Source organism: Diabrotica virgifera, chromosome 6, assembly GCF_917563875.1.
Source record: "Diabrotica virgifera virgifera chromosome 6, PGI_DIABVI_V3a".
NCBI classification, from domain to species: Eukaryota; Metazoa; Arthropoda; class Insecta; order Coleoptera; family Chrysomelidae; genus Diabrotica; species Diabrotica virgifera.
In genome coordinates, this window is record NC_065448.1 from 219,474,711 (window position 1) to 219,499,727 (window position 25,017).

General features: G+C 33.5%; 1 protein-coding gene across 1 annotated transcript in view; it reads right to left on the reverse strand.

Annotated features, from left to right (window-relative positions):
• Positions 1–7,436: 7,436 nt before the first annotated feature.
• The window catches only part of LOC126886704 (phospholipase A1 VesT1.02-like), a 32,778-nt gene continuing 15,197 nt past the window's right edge, over positions 7,437–25,017 (reverse strand). Inside the window, exons 2-5 of the mRNA XM_050653703.1 lie at positions 24,619–24,996; positions 17,530–17,725; positions 14,784–14,959; positions 7,437–7,748 (exon numbers count right to left, since the gene is read on the reverse strand). Coding sequence (XP_050509660.1) covers positions 7,495–7,748; positions 14,784–14,959; positions 17,530–17,725; positions 24,619–24,996 — 1,004 coding nt within the window. The 3' untranslated portion in view covers positions 7,437–7,494. The remainder of the gene's footprint in view (positions 7,749–14,783; positions 14,960–17,529; positions 17,726–24,618; positions 24,997–25,017) is intronic.

Consider the following 25,017-nt stretch of genomic DNA (forward strand, 5'->3'; position numbering starts at 1 on the left):
TTGGCTCTGCCAAAGCCATTTTTCAAAAAAAAAAAAAAAAAAAAAAAAACAGAATTTTAAATTAGACGTTATAAACGTCAGTAGAAAATATATTTATTTGACGTTACAAGTGTTTTGATCGTTTGAACTATTCATAGAAAACCGTACTTTTACAAAATGGTTTTATTTTCCGTAGTAAACCTTCTTTCCTTTCCTTCAATAACTACATCAAACTCCAATGTCAACAAACTGGTATATATTATTACAATGACATAAGATAAATGTTAATAGAATATAAATATTTTTCCTATATAAATATATTTCGCGACGAGGTATACCAAAATAGGTGGAGGCCAATAAACTAAAGAAGAAGAAGAAGAATATACCTAATTATAACCATAAACGGAACCATATAGTTAAACTGAGTGACGTCACGGGCCGTTTGACCTATTTTAAGATACCGAAGACTTTAAATTTGTACTTCTAAGTTATTATGAGTTTTTGAAGCGTGATATTTTGGTTCTCATTTGATATCATTTTTATACAAAACTGAACATTATTATGTAATAAAAAAAATGTGCAAGTTCCCTATTACTTAATAAGGCAACTGTTTAGGTATCGTTGGTGAAATCGGGCAAAAGGGTTTCATTGTCTAATTTTTGCGCTGACCATAAAAATAAAAACTATAAAGGCTGCAGTGAATACAGAACAACATCAATAATAAGTTCTTCTTCTTTTTTTTTTCTTCTTCTGTTTGTATAGACATGACTATGTCTGTTTTTTCGATTAACTATTTAGATGGGAAATAAGCCACAATTAAATTGAAAAAATAATTTTATTAACGTTTTGTATTTTGTATTTTGACAACGAAACCCGATTTGGGCTTCGAAACGTTAATAAAATTATTATTTCAATTTAATTGTGGCTTATTTCCCATCTAAATAGTTAATCATAAAAATGCCACAAGGAAATAGCTTCAGAACAACAACTGTTTTTTTCAATGTGCCTCTAGTCCATCGTTTTCGTGGTCTTCCCACTGATCGTATTCCTATTGGGGAACCGTCTCTCGCTGACCTTACTGTCTCTCGCTGTCCTATTTGTTGTCATTCGACTATCTGGTCATTCCATTCTATTCTTCTGTTTCTTATCCAGTAATTAATGTTGTCCACCTTGCAGGGCCGTCGCTAAAGTGTTGGCCACCCGTGTGCAACTTAATATTTGCCGCCCCCCTTCCAACACTTTAGTCGCTTCAACATAGGTACTAGTATTTAAAGAAATGTGCAGGAGATACATCGTAACCGTAACGCGTATATGAATAAAAATTGCTCTGATCTCGACGTTACTTTTAGACCTGGGTCCCGCGTACCAAAAAAGTTGATTAACAGCAAGGTAAAAATTTATTAATAGCTTAACGGTGCCTGGTCGGACAAACTTTGATGTATGGGAACACTGGAACAGGGGAAGTTTTAATTGTGGAACAGGTTAAAAATTTGGAACGTCAGACTACGAAAACGTCCCATGTATTTTGTCGGACATAACTTCCAATTGATTTTTTACCATTTCATTAAACTCTAATGCAAAAATCAGACTGGTGTTTATCACCAACTGGGCATTTTAATGAGTGGAACACGAAGAACATGTCAAATGACAGGAATCATGTTGGTTAGTAATAGCAGTCTGATTTTTACATGCGATTTTAATGAAAGGGTAACAAATCAATTGGATGTTCTGTCCGACAAAATACATGGGACGTTTTCGTAATCTGACGTTCCAAATTTTTAAAGTGTTCCACAATTAAAACTTCCCCTGTTGCAGTATTCCCCGTACATCAAAGTTTGCCCGACTAGACACCGTTAAGCTATTAACAAATTTTCAGGTTGCTATTAATTTTTGTTTGGTACGCGGGATCCAGGCCTATTTGACATAAAGTAGTGTGCAAAAGAAACGGGCACATTACTTATTATATTACCATTGATTAATTACCTACACCTGGGTAGTTTTTAATTAATGATATTACCTACAAACAAAATCGTTTATCAAAAGCGTGTCTAAAATCATCAAATTCTCAACTTAGACTGAACTATAACCCATCTATATAGCCATACATAAGCATAAAGGAACAATATTATAACAGAGCAGCCATCGAGTAATTAATAATATTTTTTTAAATCATCGAGTAATAAAAAAGACTTTTTTATTACTAAATGACAGCAACTTAAGAAGCACTTATCTAAATTCTCGGAAAGTATCTTATTAGACGGAGAGCTAGAGCCGAAAAATCATCGTCATAAGTAATATGGAGTTTGGCATGTGAAATGTGTCTATTGTATATTGATAATTATGACCCCTTTCAGGCTGACACCTCAGTGGATACAGGAAGAGGCAATAAGGGATGAAAGGGGAAAGTTAGTGTAGTCTTTAAAGGTGTTCACCTCCTATTTTGTTAAACTTCCATCGATTTGCATGAAAATTGGTGACTAGTTAGAGCATACCCCAAGAAATAAAAATGATTTGGTGCCAACTTGCACTTTTACCCTGGGGGTGGATACCACCCCTTCTCGGGGGTGAAAACTATTTTAATAAAAATAACATCACAAATCGATAGAGGGACAAATTATAAATAAAATTTGTTATATCATGTTATTAAAATAAATCAATACTTTTTGAGTTATTAAAGATCAAAGATTTGTCTATTTACGAGCATATGCGTGAAGTTACGGATGATAAAAAGAACATGTTAATTAATTATATGTTAGTAAAATATTATTTTTATATTATTTCGATATTTAATTGAATTTTTTCTATCAATATAAACTGAATATGTCCAGAAAGTGGGGGTGTCCAATAATGGGTACATTTGACATATTCGAATACACTTTTGCTAAATTTATAATATCGAAATAATATAAAAATAATGTTTTAGTAATATACAATTAATTAATATGTTCTTTTTATCATCCGTAACTTCACGCATGTGCTCTTAAACAGACAAATCTTTGATGTTTAATAACTCAAAAAGTATTGATTTATTTTAATAACATGATATAACAAATTTTATTTATAATTTGTCCCTCTATGGATTTGTGAGGTTATTTTTATTAAAATAGTTTTCACCCCCGAGAAGGGGTGGTATCCACCCCCAGGGTAAAAGTGCAAGTTGGCACCAAACCATTTTTATTTCTTGGGGTATGCTCTAACTAGTCACCAATTTTTATGCAAATCGATGGAGGTTTAACAAAATAGGAGGTGAAAACCTTTAAAGACTACACTAACTTTCCCCTTTCATCCCTTATTGCTACTTCCTGTATCCACTGAGGTGTCAGCCTGAAAGGGGTCATAATTATCAATATACAATAGATACATTTCACATGCCAAACTCCATATTACTTATGACGATGATTTTTCGGCTCTAGCTCTTAGACTATATTGTCGTGTCGTAGATACTATCTTAACAAATAATAAATGTACACAATTTGAAAAAATCGCATATGGCTCACGTAAATAAAAATATCTTAAAGTCCGAAAGCCGCCAGGCACTTTGAATTAAAAAGTATTCCCGGAACTACGTTATGACTACTTACAGCTGCAAAAGGGCAGTTCATATAATAAATATCTAACATTTTCTGGCATTTTTGTTTAGATTGTTTGGAATATTAGAGTTTATAGAAATATCTGAATCATTACTATTTAATTTTTTTAATTTATTTTAGTTTAAAAAAAAAAGTATTATCATCAGTGGCCTGATTTTGGCCGCCCCTATAATCGGCCGCCCGTGTGCGATGCACACTTTGCACACATGGTAGCGGCGGCACTGCCACCTTGCATCTTCGACGTAAATCTGTACTTCTAGCTCTGTCTCATAGAGTCTTACCATCGATTTTTCGAAGGGTTTTCATCTCCGCTGTTTCGAGCAATCTTTTTGTTCTCTCTGTGTGGGGTCGTGTTTCTTTCTGCCGCGTATGTCATTAATAAGTTAAGTTCTCAAATTATTCTTGAAAATAATACATGGTCGTACAAATAAAAAAACTGGAAGAAGCAAGACATGATAGTCAGTTTGGGAATAAGAAGCCGACTAAGAACCAGAGAGACGTTATTTGCTTTTAATATGATAGCTCAAACATGCATGGATATGAATGTGGATGTGCATGTTTGTTACGTTGATTTAAAAAAAAAACATTGGAAACGTAAGGCATGAGAAATTGGTCCAAATTCTCTGCAACAAAGACAATTCTCTGCAATAAACACTGTAAATTAAAACTGAGAGTAAGAGCTCTGAGATGTTATATGTTTTCGATACTACCATATGCACTGAAAAGCTAGACACTGAAGCAAAACAAATAAATAAGCTACAGTTGTTTGAAATGTGGTGTTACCGAAGGAAGCTTAGAATAGCATGGTCCCAGAAGAAAACAAACACGAAAGTATTGCGAGAAACGGACAAGAAATACAAAATAATAAACACAAAATCGCTGGACGGAAGAACCGCCCGAGAACTTTATCGTACTGATCTATTATCGTTATGGTACTAGATACTGGCGTTCTATAAAAATAACAAAGTTACTCGTTATTTTGATATTTTAGAAACACGTTCTGTACTTGAAAGTATTTTATGGTTCTACGCATCATTAGTTCCTGCATTTGAGAAAATATTCGATGCCATATTTCGGGGACTATAGATGTATAGATTATTGCATAAATCAATAGAATATTATAGTAATACTTTCATTTCAAATTAGTTCATTTTTCTGAGAAATTAATAGTTTACAATATTTGCATTTCATTCTATTTCGATTACGCCAGTCAATGCGCGAGATTAAGAACAAGATATTATCTCCGAATTATATCCTACTGCATGGATTTTAATGAAATTTTGGGAGTAGCCCAATCTCCTAATTCAAAGTCTGTCCTATTATACTATGGCGCTTTTATCATGGGGGAGGTTCCCACCACTTCACAGGGGTGAAATATTTTTATTTTCGAATTACATGGAGAAAAAGGAAGATTTTTAAGAAAATTAAAAAATTCATTCTATAATTTGATCACATTTTTTACAAAAACCATTCATTTTAAACCCGTTCAACTTCTTTAAAGTAGAAATAACACTATATTAAAAGGTATTTCAAAAGAAAAACAATGCATTTAAATTATGGTGGATGGGGAGTTAAATGTATATACTTTTGATTTTTCCTTAAAGTACATTAGTCATATATTTTTTTGGACCATATCTCGCTTAGTTTGTATGTAACCGACATTTAACGGTGCTCGTTTTAAAGGCCTTTTCAAACACTACAAAAGGTGTTGGTAGCATTACACACCTAAAACCTACCGTTCCTCTGTTATTTCAAGTTGAATACACCAATTTGAGCATGCACCAAAAAACAAACTATTTTCACCTACCATATCTCTTTTTGTATTATAAATAGAACATTTACGAAGGAACGAATCTCTTTATTATTTATAATCTAAAAAATGTTTTATATAGTGTTTTTAGTTCGATGCATAGTTTTTAAGGTATTCACAAAAAATCCGTCCGAAAAGGTGTCATTTTTCAATGAAAATGGCCAATTTTCAACTACGCATAACTCAAAAAGTATTGAGTTCTCAAAAAAAAGTACAAACCAGTTTTTGCTTAGAAATAGGTTCTTTAGCCACTTCCGTGTTTATTTTGACCAACAAATTTTCCACCCCCTTGAAGTGGGAACCGCCCCAAGATAAAAGCTCCATAGTATATAGGGTAGATTTTGTTTCTTGAGCTATTCTCTACTTACTGTGAAAATATCAAGTACATCAATGTAGTAGGATTGAATTCGAAGCCATATACCCTCATTGACTGCCCTACAATAATGCTCTGCTATGATCGCGTGAGAGAGGACACACAAGATTATAGCAAATATACGAAGCAAGTTTTCAATCGTATTTTTACGGTCAGATGGCGCTAGCCACCCATTACCATCATTTTGACTGCAATATTTGGGAAAACATTTCGATGCGATTTGATTGGATTAAGGAGAACAGTGCCTACGTTCCTTCTGATGACGCTCCAATAAGAGCAGAAAACTGCAGTTAAAGGGACTGGCTGCACTCCTTATTCTAATTAAAAAGTAAGATTGTTTTTTCCTTCGTATTGCAGCCGAATATATAAAAATGGTACACACATTTTTATTTTAGATTATAGCAAAATTTGTATTTACCGTAACTTTTTGAGTTTTTCAGATACAGCAATAAATTTTATGTCATTGGAAAGGTAATTTTGCATTGTTTCAAAATATGTAAAAATATATAGGGCGTATTTAAAAAAATAAGATTTCTTATTCATTTCCGGTTCAACCGGAAGCCACATTTTTGGTAAAACTTATTGTGATAATAGATAATAAAGTACGTACCATATATGTCTGCAAAATTTCAAATTTTAGTTTCTATTAAGAAGGAAGTTACGGGCACTCGAATATTTTTTTATAAAAAATTCATAACTCCCCTCCTATGGGGAGTTAAGAAATCTGACTAATGTCATTTAATTTACTTATAGGATATTAAAAATATATAAAAAAAAAATAAAAAAATTCCTTGGAGCCATTTTTGAGAAAATCTAGTTCAAATTTATGTCAAATTTTGACCACTTAAATATAGGCAACCCGTAACTTTTTCTGAAAAACGATAACATCCTTCTTATAGCCCCATCTTTAGGCTATATATCGACTTTTTCAAATTAAACTTATCTTAAACAAGTTTTTAGATAGGTAGGGAAATGTGTTGGGTGGGGCCAATTTTGAATTTGGAAATGTCAAATTCCGTATTTTTATTTACCTATCGATGAGCTTACTTTGAGTTGAATTTCATTCATTTCTGTCAAAATTTGCAAAAATGGGCCCTAAATAACCCCCCTATTTCGGCCCCCCTTTGAGAGGTTTTTTTTAAAGCTTAGTTTCTCGACAAAATTCTCTTAAACTTACTCATACCGAATTTCATCAAAATCGGTCCGGTAGTTTTTGCTAGCGGCAGTGGCGACATACGTACGTACTTCCGACATGTTTTTTTTTATTTGCTTTTTAGACTCAGGGGGACTCAAAACGTCGAAAAATGTGAAATCTGAAAACATTTTTGTTTTGCACGATCCTATAACTTTATCTATTATACTATACTACGTATATAGTACGATAAAGTAAAATATCTATTATACTATACTACGTATATAGTACGATAAAGTAAAATAAGAAAATTAAAATATCTGGGACATATAATGAGGAAAAGCAATATGAAATGCTAAAACTGGGAAAGATAAGAGGAGGAAGGAATATAGGAAGAAAGAAAGTGGAATGGTTGAAAAATTTAAGTGACTGGTTTAAATTCAGTTCAATAAAACTCTTCAGAGCAGTGATAGATAGAGTGAACATAGTGATGATGATATCCTATCTCCGACTGAGAGAAGTAAATTTAAATGTTCTAAATGACTGATAAACTTATGTCCAACTCAATTTTTATTTCTAACATAACAATCTAGTACTTATAGTATAATTTCTAATGTTTAAAAATATTCGATATTTTGTTTATCAGTCCTGGTCCTTGTCTTTTAGCATAGGGTCGTTCCTTATTGGTTTCGAAGTAGAAGTTTCCTTTCAATGTCGTGGTGAGGTCTCCCAACGGTACTTTGTAGTTTTCGTCACACTGTTTAAATAGTAAAGTGTATTGAGTACATTTTGTTGCGAGGAAATCTCCGGGATTGAGAATGGCTTCGGTGAAATATTCGTGGGACCTTTGATGATCACAGGTAACTGAAATAAAAAAACAGATTTATAATATTGTTTCCTATAGTCATAACAAGTCTTATAAATTCGAAAACCAAAAATATTTCTCTTTTATAGTATATGCATTTTGATTTTTAAAATTCCTTGTTTTTCTTACACACTCACAATTTGCAGAAAATATCAATGCCTGTCTTTCATTTTCTCGGCTTACTCATATTCTGAGTGCAAGGAACCAACTTTCGTTGGATTTTTTCCTAGACGAATGGATAGAACGTGACGGCATATTGTAGAGTCCCTTTTGTCTCCTTTATTTGCCGTATGTTTGCCTTATAAATTATAAAATGCAGAGATTAAGGATGTACCCAGAAATTGGTTCCACAGTAAAGGTTTTCAAATTTACGGATATGTGACTTCTCATTTCGAAAGAACAAGTCTTCAAACACTACCATTAATGGAAGAAAGGAAAAAATGTAAAGTAATATAAGCAAAAAATACCATAAACGTTGAGAGACAAGTAGAAGAATACAAAATGCATTAGGTCGGACAACCGAAAGCAGTGGCGTACTGATAGATCAGCGGGCCCTGGTTCCAGTTGGTATGTGGGCCCGCGAGCCCAATAAAAACACACATTGTATATCAAAAGTTTTTAATAAACATTAAATATAAATCATCGTTCATAAAATATATCATTATTCATAAAAACTCAGTCATTTACTCACAGTTTTTGCTGTACATTTTAAAGAACTGCTCGGATTGAGATGAAATTTGGCATAGACGTAGCTAACGTGTCAAAGAAAAAAAACTTATATTGTTCCGATATGTACTTTTGCCCTGGGGGTGAGTTTCATTCCTTCTCGGGGGTGAAAAATCACACGTTCAAGATAAGTCCTGAATTTGCTAAAATAACTAATTCTAAGCAACTTTAGTTCCAGAGATTGTTTTCACTAAGTCGATACTTTTCGAGTTATTTGCGAGTGAATACGTTCATTTTTCAACAAAAAAAAACTACGTTTTTAGACGGTTTTTCGCAAACAACTCAAAAAGTATTTTATTGAAAAAATATTCTTGGAAAAATATAGCTTATAAAAAAGTGAAAAAAATGGTGTATATACGAAGTCTGTAGACCCGTAGGCTCTTATTCGTCAAATTCAAAATGGAATATTTCAACGTGAAATAACCAAAAAATTAAGCACTTTTCCGGAAAACTCATAATACCTTTTTTAAAGTATTTAAAAAAACTTAATTTTTGTTTTTTAAAAAAAAGTTTCTAGCATCAAAAGTAAGCAAGGTAGGTACGCTCAAAATAAATGTGGTCCCTTTCTTTGGTAAAAAAATCGTAATTTTAAAGTAATTTTTTTTTAATTTTGAAAGATTTTTTTTAAATAAGGTAAATAATTTTAAATAAATCTCAAGTAGTAAAACAATAAAGGTTTTGCTATTGTAACTATTTTTGAGTTTTTGTTTTCCTGAAGGAAAAAATGGGTTAAGATATGGCTGTTCAAAATTTGCATACACTCGGATTAGTGACTAGTTTAAGCCCATTTAACTACAGCCTTTTCAAAAATAAGCACTCTGGACCAATAAATCTGTTTGTGTTAGCACGTGTTTACGCAGGAACCGGCGATTATTCTACAAGTGTTAAACAAGGGCTTCGGTTTAAGAAGGTAAAATGACAGGAACTTACAAACACTGTGTTTCTAAATAATTTTGTTTTCAAATTTTTTTATGAATATTTCAAATTTTTTGTTGAATAGATATTTTTTATTTTTGTTAAGTACCTACACAAAAATTAAAATTTATTAAGCAGTTACATTTCCTAATGTGTACGTGTCTAGTTCAAAATGTCCCCATCAAATTAGAAACAAAAGAAGCAAAAAGCGTCTAAGAGAGGGCCCCTGCGGGGCCCGTGCCCTGGTTCCGCGGAACCATGCTCAGTACGCCACTGACCGAAAGGATCATTCAATCTTCGCTTGTCCACTGCAGGACATAGATCTCCCTCATAATTTTCCACCTATTTCGATCTTGTGCCTCTTGCACCCTATACCAATATTTTAAAATTGCTATATTATTAGGATTCCTAATTCCTATAACAACGTTTTAGATCCTCAGTCCAACGTGTTGGTGGACTATCTCTGCTTCGGTAGGTATCATCTCTTGGTCTCCATTTCACAATCGCTTTGTCCATCTGTTATCTGTCATTCTGGGCATGACCTGCCCAGTTCCATTTCAGTGTTGCTACTGAAACATCACTGTTCTACTGTTCTGTCTATGCATCAGCAACTCTTGATCTTTGTAGTAGCTGACGGTTTGGGATCTTGTCTCGTAGTGAAACGCCTACATAGCACGCTTCATCGCCCTTTAAGACACATGGATATTTTGCAATGTTCTCCTTGTCATGGTCAACGTTTCCGCTCCGTAAGTCCACACTGGCAAATAGTGTTGCCCAAATGCAAGACCAAGACGAGACTTAGACAGTCTTGGTCTTGGTCTTGGTCTTGCGCCGGTACACCTCGTCTTGGTCTTGGTCTTGGTATTGCTCTCCCGGTCTTGGTCTTAGTCTTAGTCTTGGTCTTGCAGCAAGAGTCTTGCAAGTCTCGTAGTTGCCCGTTAGCCTATTGCCTATCTTAGAACAACGTAGCAGAGAGGTATATTTTAAGCTTGAATATCATAGCCACAGTAAAGACCAACCAAATTAATAAATATCTTAAACAACTGACACCGGGTGGGGTTTGAACTCGCGATCTAAGTGATCCATGCCTACGTTCTAACTAACTAAAGTTTATTAGAAACTTATGTATTTTTACGAGTATTTGCCATTCACTATCTGTGATTTGAAAAGCATTCAATTCGGTGACATTTATTATCCAATATAAGCGAATGAATAAAAAAACATATTGTTAAGAAAATATGAGGCTTAGTTGGGTTTTAATAATTTCAGAATTTTATAAATGCTAGAATATTCCACAGAGTGATGTTATCTCTGAGAAAAAACACAGTTTGATTGGTACACCCGGTATACAATGACAATAATTGACCTGTCTAGGAATAATTTACAGCGATATTTTTATTATAAAGAATATGACGACATATTAAAAAAGTCACTTAAATCGGACAACAGGTTTAGGAAATTCGAGATATTAAAAATGACCCGTTTTTAAAGTGGTGCGTTAATTTATTGGAGAAGTGTATATCGTTATTAAATATTATTTCGGTATTTTGTTTACACGTTATCTCTGGCATTATCTGTTCTTTTGTCTCGTTATAATACATACGTTTAAACATTAGCCGCGCTGTTTCGGCAAATTTTTTTTAACCGAGTGACCTCATAACACTCTCAGCACAAACAATACATAATAGTCTTACTATCCGATAGGATTTATGGTGTTTGGATTCCTAGAAAACTAATTAGATACTTATTAGGTATATTTATTATCAGTTGGTGGCATATTTTTAAAAAGTTTGGATACGATCTTCGATGTTTTCGATAACGAATGTTATGGGCCATTCCACAAACATACGCCTGTTTTGGATTACTTCGACAACGAATATTTTACTGTGCAACATAAGAAGTACGAAAGTAAATGGTGCTAATAATTATTCCAATAAACAACAATGTAATTTGCAATTTACTTTCGTTCTTCTTATTTTGCACAGTAAAATATTCGGTGTCGAAGTAATCCAAAACAGGCGTATGTTCGTGGAATAGGGTATATGCTATGATTAGAAGGCGACTAGGTATTCTCAAAACATGGACAATTAATTTCAAAGCGCGAAGAAGTCGTCTGCTAGAAAATAATGTACAAAATGTTTTATTTTTACATTGTAATAATGACCTCTGAGTACGGGTCAAATGTGTCAAAAGTTATTTTAATGAATATTTTGATTCGCTATGTATGTTTGTATTGTTCGTAAAGCGCATGAGTCCAATTTTCAAAATTTTTGTTACAATTTTTTTTGTTTCTCATAGAGTATCTAAGAATATAGCCGAACTAATATACAGTGGAACCTCGATAACCCGGATTAATCGGGACCGCGGCCGATCCGGGTTATCGAAAATCCGGGTTAGCCGGAGAATATAGTAAAAATTAATAAATAACCTCCATTATAATTACAAAAACATGAAACACATATGCACAGTACACATCTAAATTACGTATAGTTGTATAGAGTGTAGAGTTTTGTTCATTTCTTGGTAAAAAACTCAGTCATACTGTAGAGATGTACCGACACCATAATATGGTAGGTCTGGATCCCGCGTACGAAAAAAAAGTTGATAAATAGCAAGCTGAAAATTTGTTATTAGCTTAAGGGTGTCTAGTCGGACAAACATTAATACATATTCTGTTTTCTATTCATTATCATCTAGCTAGATAATGAAAAATTCTGAATCATATTTTTTCAAAACACCTTAAATGTTACAAGGAGCACTTCCAAATCATGATAATATACGATGTATAATATGCATTGTAAATCCCAAATCATGATTTACAAAGTTTATATACACATTGTAAATTATGATTCGGCAGTGCTCCTCGTAACATTCAACATGTCTTGGTTTTTGTTTATTTCTTGTGCATATTGTGATTTTAGTATACCTAACATCATGTTCACATATTTTAAAAATTAGTCACTCAAAAACAATTTTACAAAACAGTATAATTGCTCTATAAGGAAGGAACTCAAGGAACCATATTTCTATATTTAAAACAATACACTAATTTATAAATTACCTTTTTTAGCTCAGTTAAGATAACACAACTTTTGTCAATGTTGTTACTTCATAAAGTAATAGCAATATATTTTTATTTTGAAAAGGTTGGTTACGTTAATACATAGATTATCATTTTATTGGACTTTATGATAACAATACAATGTGAGGTATTTGACTATAATATGTATATAGTGTTAATTCATAAATACAGTAGTATCAGTGTACTGTGTATATTGTTTTTGAAGATAGAAGATTTTCTGTGAATTAAAAAATCTTCACAAGATACAGATATACATTTACATACATGCAGACAAATGCAAAAAATGTTTTAATATGTTTCTTGTCTCATTTGTTTTGCTATACATACTTAGCTATAAGGTTTTTCAATAATAATTGTTTGTCCTGATGTCACAGGAAATATTTGTTTCAAAGTGAATCAAAACCTATACTACTCTGGTTGATATGAACATATATTTATTTTATTTCTTGTATTATTAACACATACATATATGGTGGTTGTGTAAAAAATTGAAGGAAAAATCATGGAGCAAGAAACATCATTATGTGTCCAAAACATATCCTGGGTGTACCTATTAAAAACGTCAAATTAAACTGTTCTGTTTCTCCACTATGCAGGCAGTTCAATGTATTATTGAAAGATATTTTTTCATTGGTGAAATAAATTAATCTCACAATAGTTGTGTGCATTTGGAAATAAAACATGAATCAAATAAAAATGTTTCATATTACTAGGTACATATATGGGAACACTGGAACAGGGGAAGTTTTAACTGTGGAACAGGCTAAAAATTTGGAACGGTCAGACCACGAAAACGGCACATGTATTTTGTCCGACAGAACAGACTTAAACTCTCCGAACAGAGATTAAACTCTCATGCAAAAATCAGACTGCTATTTATCACCAAATTGGCGTTTTAATGAGTGGAACATGTAGAATATGTCAAATGACAGGAATTATGACAGGTGATAAATAGCAGTCTGATTTTTGCATGAGAGTTTAATCTCTGTTCGGAGAGTTTATGTCTGTTCTGTCGGACAAAAAAAATGTGCCATTTTCGTGTTCTGACCGTTCCAGATTTTTTACCTGTTCCACAATTAAAACTGCCCCTGTTCCAGTGTTCTCATATATCAAAGTTTATCCGACTAGACACCCTTAAGCTATTAACAAATTTTTAGCTTGCTATTAATCAACTTTTTTTTCATACGCGGGATCCAGACCTATGGTATCATAATATCATATTATGATGCTGCAATAAATTTATTTTAAAGATTCGCCTTTATCAATCCTACCTAATGTTTCTAGTTTCTTTTCCATTGTCACAACATTTTTACGTTTTGTTAACATTACAGTTTTGTTACCATTACGTAGACAAAAATCAGGCAAACACAATCTGAAGCACGATTACAGAACGGAAGTGATTAAAACAATGTTGTTATTTAAGAACAGACTAAGGCCATTGTTTTAAAAAAGAATTTTTAAATAGTCACGTCTATTTTAAACAATGCTAAGACAGTTTGACATAAATAACGGAAAAGGAATACAGACAGGTGCCTGTTCTTTCCGATAAGCTGAGACGGTCGCTCTGCCTGCCGCCGTGTGCATGAATCATTTTTACTGTTGTACATACTTATATGTGTTCAAATTACACAAATACACATTATCTCTCAAATATTATTTGACCTACATACATTTTTATTTGATAAAATTGTTAAATTGTTTATTTGTTAAATTTTTGTCTGATGAAAATCGGTCCGGGTTAGCCGGACTTCCGGGTTATCGGGGGCCGACTTATCGGGGTTCCACTGTACTCCCTAAAACGACCCTCAGTTCTAACTGCAAAAAGCAAGAGTCTCGCAGGCTTAGTCTTGTTCTTGCTCAAGTCTTGCACGGTAAGTCTTGGTCTTGGTCTTGCTAAAATAAGGCAGTTTTGGTCTTGATCTTGGTCTTGCAAAAACGCAAAAACGAGACCAAGACTGCAAGACCAAGACCGATTTTTGGCAACACTACTGACAAAACACACTGATTAAAGGTTTTTCTTTCAAATCATATTGGTATCTCAGATGATTTGAAAATATGGTTCAGCTTGCCTAAGGCTGCCCAAGTCAGTCTTATTCGGGTGGGCACCGAAAGCATAAAAGTGAATAAATCCAACAAATGATTGAAGATAACAAGAACCTAAAAGTTCTAAGATTAACAAATGGCAAAAAAGAAATAGCGAAATGAAAGAATGCAGATGGGAATATATAAATATAATAGTGATACATTATGCCCTTTTAAAAAAAATTGTAATATTGTATAGTTTTATATATTCTTAGTTTATAGTACATACCTGGATCAGCGACACTCGTAATATCAAGCAAATCGATTCTCTGGCATCCAGGTTGCCATTTTCCTCCATTTGGGAAGAAGTCGATAGTACCACAGGGATGGTCAAATCCGAATCTTCCTGCATCAGAATGAATAACCTCTACAACTTCTGCGTCTTCGGAATTTAACCTTTTGTCTCTGCAAACAGTAAATAAAATATGTAAAAAGTCAATTTTAACGTAAAATAGTCTCTCTCCCTCCTCTTTTTCCCTTTCTCTCTAGCACTACAACCCGTACTGGGTCCTTTCTGACATTACAATCTAAATTCATAAACAGACTACACAATGTTGAAATGCAACAAGTTCTGCGATTATAATATCACAAAACGCTACATGTAGCACTAATCTCAGCCCAGGTGGATGAAGCAGTGAACATAATTTCTGTATATTTCTAATGATCTCTGTATTGCAAGAACTTCATAGCTTTCCTGGAGTACATTTTGGAGGGTACCCCGTCAAAATGGCCCCGTCGAAAAAGCTCCGACAAAATAGCCCCGACATAATATCCCGCACACAACACTGCTCCTGACAAAATAGCCTGCAGACAAAATAGCCGCGGAACAATAGCTCACCCACAAAATAGCTCCGACAAAATAGTCCCGACAAAAAAGCTCCCTTCAGAATTCATCATGAAGTAATTCCTTATAAATGTATTTTTTCGGTAATGGTAATTATCCTCTATTCAGATGGTTACCTTAACCACATTAATAGTCCTGTCGCCAGGGGGGTTACAACTGCCTTCTTAATTCAGATGGACTTACCAAAGTTTTTTTATGTATTTTGGCCCGTAGAACACGAATTTTTTGGGTAACAGTTGATCCGGATGTCGATAAGATTGTTATAAACAAAGAAGTTGAGGAATTACATAACAGCGATTTCTCGCAAAACAAAACATTTTTTTGTATTTTTTGGGTCATTCTAATCAAAAAATGTTAATACAAGTTTTTTCGTAGGATGCATAGTTTTCGAGATAAACGCGGTTAAACTTTCAAAAAATCGAAAAATTGCAATTTTTGAACCCGAATAACCTTTGAATAAAAATTAAAATAGCAATTCTGCTTACCGCCTTTAAAAGTTTGAGTCAGATTATATCTGTTTTGAATATTTGCATTGCTAAAAATTTATTTTTTTATTGTTAAAAAAAGCTATAAACACATAGTGTTTCCCGTGCCTAATACATGCGTTTTAATGCATGCTACGTAGAAATAGCCCCGCTTGCACTTTTACCTCTTCTACCTACTCGTTCGATTTTAAATGAGAAATCATTGAAAACATCACTCAAGCACTAGGTGATTATAGCTTTGTTTTAACAATAAAATAATAAATTTTTAGCAATACAAATAATTAAAACCGATATAATTTGACTTGAACTTTCAAATGCGGTAAGCAGAATTGCTATTTTATTTTTTAATCAAAAGTTATTCGGGTTCAAAAATTGCAATTTTTCGATTTTTTGAAAGTTCAACCGCGTATATCTCGAAAACTATGCATCCTACGAAAAAATTTGTAGGAACAATTTTTGGTTAGAATGGCCCAAAAAATACAAAAAAAATGTTTTGTTTTGCGAGAAATCGCTCTTATGTGATTCCTCAACTTCTTGGTTTATAACAATCTTATCGACATGCGGATCAACTGTTACCCAAAAAATTCGTGTTCTACAGGTCAAAATACATAAAAAAAACTTGGGTAAGTCCATCTGAATACAGGAGGCCGTTGTACCCCCCCCCCTGGCGACAGGACTATAAATAAAAATGGTCTTTTCAAAGGACTCGGGTCTTCTCTTAGGAAAAACCAGGAAAAAATTCCTGGTTTTTCCTCGTGATTTACTATGGAATCACTAACACGGGAATTTTACTGACACCATTCAGTGTGGTTGTCTTTTTAAAGACGGATATTCTTAAGTCTAAGTTGATTTCATGTAATCGAATGAACTATCTCTCAATAAAGTCGTCCCAGGAATGCAACTCATAAATATTGGCAATATCATTGACAAGTATTCTACTTTAAAACGTATAATATATGTCTGAATTGCCGATATGAATGAGTCAGATTAAATTAATTTATTAGAAGAATTTTTTTACTAAGCAACAACATTTTTGTTTAATTTATTAATATTTTGTATTTGGACAACGACGTCCGAAGTGGAAGTCGAAACGTTAATAAAATCATTTTTTTAAGTTAAATTGTGGCTTATTTCCCAATTAGAATAGTGATTTAAAATAAACGGTACTCCGTTAAAAGGTAAAACTTTTTATTGGGGGTGATTTCGCCAGGGCAGTTTTAGCTGGGGCTGTCTTGACCGGGGCTATTTTGTGTGCGATTTATTTTGTCGGGGCTATTTTGTTACGGGCTATTTTGTCGAGGCTATTTTGTGTCCGGGCTATTTTGACGGGACATTTTGACGGGGCTCTTTTGACCGGGCCATTTTGACGAGTCACGATTTTGGAGTCAAAAGAACACTTGTCAAAGTTCAATACAGATTTTCAATGGATCAATGGTCTTCGATATATGGAAGATTGGTGTATGAAATACGATTTATGTAACGGTAGAAAAGATCCTAGGACAAGAAGATGAGTCTGAATTTAAGTAGGTATTAACTACTAAGTAGGTAGGTAGGTAGGTAGGTAGGTAGGTAAAGAAGGTATTTAATCCTATTGATACTGCAACAAATACGAATATATACAAAAAAAAAAAACTAAGTTAACTTACTTTGGCCTAATACTGAACAGAGGACCGGCAGGATCCAGACCAATAATTCTGGGTAAAATTTTACCTACTGATTGTAGTTTTTTTCCTGCAAATCCGCAAGCTTGTCCTCCGAGTGAGTGACCCACCAGAAGGAATTTCTTAATATCAACATTATGCTTATTTATCAGGTCAAGAATCATATCCGCCATGAAATTTCCTAAAATGGATTATTTTGTTTAATTGCTTGAGGTTTAAAAATTCAATATCAACATTAGCAAATCCTAAAACATTAGCACTAAAAAATACCAGATACGGAAAAATCCAGGGGCCAAATCAACTGCTTGTTGATATCCTTAAAATAATAGAAAATGAGTACACGATGTCCTCTTAAAGACCTTTAATGAAATTTATCAGTCGGGTGACATACCCAATGAATGGTTGACCTCAATATTTATTTATCGCCCAGAAAAGAAAAATACTAGAGAATGCACCGACCACCGCACCATGAGCCTGATGTCTCACACACTTAAAATGTTTTTAAAGATCATTCATAAACCAAACACTTAATATGGATATTGAAGGAACCCAATTTGGATTCCGTAGAGGCGTGGGTACCCATGAAGCCCTCTTTGCAGTCAACGTACTAATCCAGAGATGCTTGGATGTGAACCAAGATATGTACGTCTGTTTTATAGATTACAACAAGGCTTTCGATAAAGTCCGCCACAAAGAACTAATTGGCGTCCTCAAAGCAAAACAATTACAATACAATGACCTTCGAATTATAACAAATCTATATTATAGATAGCAGGCACACAGACGCATTAATGAACACACATCATAAGAGTTCGAAATTAAAAGAGGAGTGCCACAAGGGTGTGTATTGTTACCACTATTATTCAATGCATACTCTGAAGAAGCTATATAAAGCGCTCTTGAGGGAGAGACAGCAGGAATAAAAGCCAATGGAATACCAATTAACAATATTAGATATGCGGACGATACTATCATAATAGCGGACAACCTCCAAGACCTCCAAAAGCTAATGAACAAGATAGTTGAATGTGGAGGAGAACATGGATTATTAATAAACGTCAAGAAAACTAAATTTATAAGGATATCAAAAACCCAACATAATGATGAAAGCCTGACAATTAACGGTAAAACTTTAGAAAGAGTTAAAAACTACAACTATCATGGCACAATAATTAATCACACAAACGACTACTCCAAAGAAATCAAAGTTCGAATAGAGAAAGCACGAACAAACTTCAATAAAATGAGAAAGGTACTTTGTGCAAGAGAACTGAAATTAGACTTTATAGTTGGGCTGGCAAGGTGTTATATTTTCTCTACTCTGCTTTACAGGATAGAAGCATGGATACTTAACGCGTCGACTGCTAAAAAGTTGGAAGCATTTGTACTGTGAGTGTACAGAAAAATCCTGACAATATCATAGAACGAGCATGTAACAAACAACGAAGTCGTTAGAAAAGTCAACAAAGAATGGACATATTGGAAACCATCAAGACACGAAAGCTGCAATACCTGGGGCATGTTATGCGTAATGAGAGATACAACATACTTCAATTAATTATACAAGGGAAAATCCAGGGCAAGAGAAGTGTAGGAAGGAGAAGAATCTCATGGTTGCATAACTTGAGGGGATGGTACGGATGCACATCAATCGAACTATTCAGGGCAGCAGCATCTAAGATCAGAATAGCCATAATGATTGCCAACCTCCGTCGCGGAGATGGCACGTAAAGAAGAAGAAAACATTAGCAAAACAATAGACCTGATCCTGTGTGATATCGTATTTTTATATCATACTTATATAATTTCCCCACGTTTCAAATATTTCTCATACATTAATATTAATAACTCTTCCTGAAATTTTCCAGGCCGAACCTGTTTCTGGTTCAAATTTCCCTGCTATGAAAGCAGTAAAAAACTCTCGGATCACCATAGATGGCACTGCCAGAAATACAATTACTGTTTGTTATGTTGACCTGAAAATTATTGTTTACTTTGCCTTTGTATATCGTAGATATACATACTACAAAATTATTCGATTTATATTCCGCATGTTACTTTTGTTATTTTTATTTCTACGGATATTTTGATTTCTGTGAATCACGTATTGTTTCATTCTTTCGGTAATTTCTAATTTAGAATTGAAAAATAATTTCTTGAAAGTATGCAAATGTATATTTTTAAAAAAATCCTTAAGACTTTAGTACTTATACCCAATTAAACATTTACTTTCTATAAAAATTTGAATCCAATTAGTTGGAACAACCGCCAATTATTTCAGAGTCACTACTGCATAGGCAATATTTGATACAATAATGCTACAGTTATAATTAAAGGAACTATTATAGCCCACTTCTCAACAAAAATAGAAGCATATGCAGGGTATACAATTATTATGGGAAGAGACAAGTAAAGATTAAAAGAAGCAGTAACAATCCTGGCAAATGAAGCATGGAAAAAAGTCTAGAAATTAACGAAGTAAATACAAAATATCTACTCTGCTCTAGAAGAGAACATAAAAAGACTAGAGAAATCAAGAAAACCACACTTTTGAAAGAGTTCAATAATTTAAATATTTGAGAGTAATTGTAGATGGCAAAAATAAGACAAGTGAAGAAGTAACGTAGCGAATACTAACAGATAACAAAACATACTGGAGATATAATAGGCTAATGAAGGACAAGGACTTATCCAGAAATACAAAACTGAAAATATGCAGAGTTGTAATCAGACCAGTACTGCTGCTGAGACCATGTACCTCACAAATAAAGATGAAGAAAAATTAAGAATATTCGAAAGGAAAATCCTCAAAAGCAGTGGCGGCTTGTACCACTTTAAGAAGGTAGTGCCAGAATTCGGACAGCCGCCAAAATTTTTAGTGACGGGTTCACGATATTGTCAAAAAGTTATAAAACAAGAATTAAAAAAAAATAGGCGCTGATACTTTTACCTTATGTATCTTATGTATATTTATCTGAGGTGCCAAGAAATTGTTCAAAATTTATCAAAACAGTTCCGTAAATTCATTAACAATAAAAAACTCTCAACTTACAACCATTATTTACTGCTAATATTACTTAGCTTGTATCACTTGTATTACGATTTAGTCTCTATTTACAAAATTATAAAAATAATACTATTTCATTATTTACACACATGCACAAAGTTGTGTCAATACCACTTTTAAAGTTTGCGATACATCATTCTTGTTTTTTTTGGTTGCAAAGTTTTCAATGACTTTATTATTAAAATTATCAATACCATTTATAAAATTCTTTTCTGCTGATAACATACCTAAGTCGTTCTTCTTTCATTGTATTTTTAACTAATGGTTTAATTCGTTTTAACATCGAAAAACAGCGTTCTGCTTCAGATATTGATATAGGAATGGTAATTAAAATGCTTAAAAGTTTAATAGTTTCTTCCAATGTGCTCTTTAAACCTTCCTCATTTAATAAAACTCATAGCGGAATAGCCCCAGAGGTAGTACTTAAGTCGTCTCACTAATACATTACTTATAATTCAGTTTTAAACCGAGTTTTGTTTAAAAATTAAAATTGTCTCCATGTTTCATTAAAAAATGATTCGGAGAACCGACCGCGACGCTTGTAAGTAGAAAACTTCTCCGACATAAATAAATTAGAAGCAATTACATGTCAGGCGACGGTAGACCTTTGAAAGATCTGGAACTTTAAATATTTATGAACCTTTAAGTCGTTGTCTAATTCGGTGCTAAAATTGACCAGTTCCTTAAATATGCCTCTATTTTGTGAATTTTTTTCGTCGTGACCTCTTTAAGCTAACTCGAAAGCTTCACAAAACCTTATAAAATTTATAAAGAAAAACCACCAAAAGAGTTTTTTAAGATACTAATCTGATTCATTGTCAATTAATAAATTAAACTTAAGAAATAATCAAAATATTATTTATACTACACCCACGATCATGATGCACTAAAAGTTTAATAATAATATTATAAATACAAAAACTTTAACAGAAAATTCACATAACAAAAGCGACAAGCCAGCACTTAAAGAAACTTAAAATAAATAGATACCGTGCCCGGCAGATTCTCATTTAAGGTATACTAAATATTCCAATATAGCTCTTTCTCTGTCACTTATATAGGATGCTCGTAAAATCTTTCTCTTTTCAGCCGTGCCAGTACCAATTTTGACTCAAGATTCTCCAGCCGAATAATCTCCGCTGTAAGCGGCAGCGATTGTACTACGCGCACAGTTGCCAGATTTTATATAATTTATGAAGATAAACAGAAATAATCACAAAAAATTAACAGGCATTAAAAGATTTTAAAAATAAAAAATATGCTTCTGCATAGTTAGGAAGGTAGTGCCATGGCTCTATGGCACTACCTCACGGGCCGCCACTGCTCAAAAGAACTATGGGTTCTATAAGAATGGAAGACGGAGAAATGAGAAGAAGGATAAACCATGAACTATATTAGAGGCATAATAAAGGGATAAGATATAGTTAGATTTACTAAAACGCAGAGACTGAGATGGCTAGGACACATAGAGAGAAGTAAAATTACCTACTTATTAAGAAGGTCACCAAATGGAACCCAGAAACTAAAAGACCAAGGGGAACACCCAGAGAGATATAGGAGGTCCAGGTCATGAGCGACACCAAAATCCTGAAAGTGAGAAACTGGACGGAACAATGCACATATTGAAATAAGTGAAAGAAAATTGTAACGAAAGCCAAGTCATACAATAAACTTAAGACTAAAAACACTTGATAAGACTGATAACCCAAGAGACTCAACCCCAAATCGCCCGAAAATGAATGGATGAATAAGGAAGAAGGGTAAAGGATCAGGGTGGAAGGATGTGGAGATAATCAATAATGTAGAAAATAAAACGGATAATGTAGAAGTATGTCTAAATTGCTGTAGAAGTGAGAAAGAAAACCACACTTTTGATGTCGGTCTCATTTCTTCTCACTTCTCCTTTTCGGGCGATTTGGGGTTGAGTCTCTTGAGCTCTCAGTGTTTTTAGTATCATTCTCATTCGCACATAACAACAAAATTTCTTCAGCCAAACGAAATATACCATCAATTTCCAATTTTGTCAAGTTTATATGTACTCAACAAATTAGATCAAATTATCAGTCATCAAAACACTCGCACATTAATCAATAACTTAGAATTGTACATTTATGTACATATTATACAAATTCTGATATCCTAGACGTATTTCGTAAAAGGCCTTTTTAATAATTTTAAGTCTATTACTTCTGTAAGATCCTAATGTGTTGCTGACTGCATAGGTAACTCCTAGTAGGTACCTACCTATTTATGATTTGTCATGTTCATATATTTAATCATCACATATTTCAAAATTTTGCATTTATGTTCAAATATTTCTAACACCAATATATGGATATTTGTTAATGTTTTATTTTCAACATCAACATAAACTTTAAATTCGTTGGCTGAGTCACTGACATACTTCTAAAGTTCTTTCACCTTTCAGTTCAGTTGACACTCAATTTTCAATATGTGAGATTCATTCCTTGCCTATCACATCCACGTGGGTTAGAGTCCTGTGTTGCCCTGGGTTATATCCAGGAATACTTGCAACATCCATCTGTTTTAATAAAAATATGTAGTACCTATCATTTAAGATCTTAAAACTTTTCAAGGGTTCTTACCCATAACTTTTTGGTGGCTCACGCATGCATGCTATTGTAAGTATGGCCTCTGTCAATTCTTAACCTTAGTCAACTTTTATAAGATTGTCTATTATTAATTAGGTTATACTTACTATATTAGGGCCTTAGGCCTACTTACCACTGATGATGGATTACCTATTAATCCGAAAACGTTTTGTTTTGTGATGTAACCCTTATTGGGGTCTTTTAAATATACCTTTTACAAAGGATCCTGTATTTTTTGTGATTTATGGTATACAGCCAGCTACAGGAATTTTATTTTCCTCGTAGATTTTTTGAATGACTAAATGAATCGACGCGAATCAAGTGCATTAGGTGGGCAACGAGGAAGCAGTGTTGCCATTTATAGGCCGTATATTTAAGTTAAAACTAAACAGTCTGTATATATCACAATGTAGAGATGTTGAAAAAGTATCTATTCGTTACAAAGTACTCGTTACTTACGAATACCGAAAGTAACGATTAAAGTAACGATTACTATACAGAGAGGCAAATCATTACTTTGATTACTCTGATTACTTCGTACCAATCGCATCAGAGCGAGTAACGACTATTGTATCTACAACCAGTACACTTGATTACTTTCTACCAATCGTATCCCGCGAGTAACGGACGGGACCGGTATTTTACGAGTGTTATCGATTATCGTTATCTGTATGAAGCGTTTTAAGGGTGTGAGCCTCAGAGACTCACACTGTTAGGGTGAGGAGAAGATAGAAGATGAAACAGAGGGAGGTATAATGGAGATAAAATATGTAATGTATGTCATTAACAAAGATCGAATGCAAGAATCCTATATTTTTATCTAGATCTATATCTATACCTATACAAAATACAAAATACCTACCTACTGAGAAATACGATTCTCGATATGATTACCGGTACTCAAATACAAAAGTAATCATAATAATCAAAGTGACGAATACTGTAAATGATTACTTTATACAAAAGTAACGATTTGTAACGAATACTCGAAAGTAACTATAATCAACATCACTACACAAGTGTGACCCTTGTCCTTATCCCAAAATTTTTATTAAGATTAATTTAGCAAAAATTCACTTTGAAAATAAAATGTTTATTATATCTATTCTTAACAAAAACGTTGGTCAGACTTAGATAACCTTAACTTAGATTACTAATTAGATAGTTTAGATAAGATATATTATGTTTATGTATGTACTTTGTTTCTGGCCGCATGGTCTAATCCTAAAGCCAATAAAAAAAATCACTACACAATGTATAACATATATCTTATGTAGTCGCTAATAACCTATGATTGATGCGACATTCATCTCTAAATAAAGAAAAGAAAATAGATTAATACATTTAAGAAATAGAATTAATAATCCTTTATGTTATAAGCTCTTTTTAACTCACCAACATCGTAAGTATTAATAGAAGATATTGAGTAAGGCTGTGATGCCGGTCCACTCCAATCAATTGTAATCACCGAACTATTCGGATAAATGGCCAGGAACGCATTTTTCATTTCCAAAACCCAATCCACAGTGGCAGAACTAGCCCATCCATGTAAAATAAATACGATCTTCTCTTTGGCGTACTTAACGTCTTCCAGGTTTGAAGAATCTAATACCGTACCATTTTCCCGATGTTTCCTCTCAAAGTGGGTAAAGGTTAACTTGTCGAGGGTGACATTACCACCAGTGAGTTGCTTTACTTCTACTGCGAGTCCTTTGTAGATTTGGAAAAAGTCTTTCTTTAGCGCGATGGGGATGTCGGGAATGCAGTTAATACCTGAAATCGCAATATAGTGTT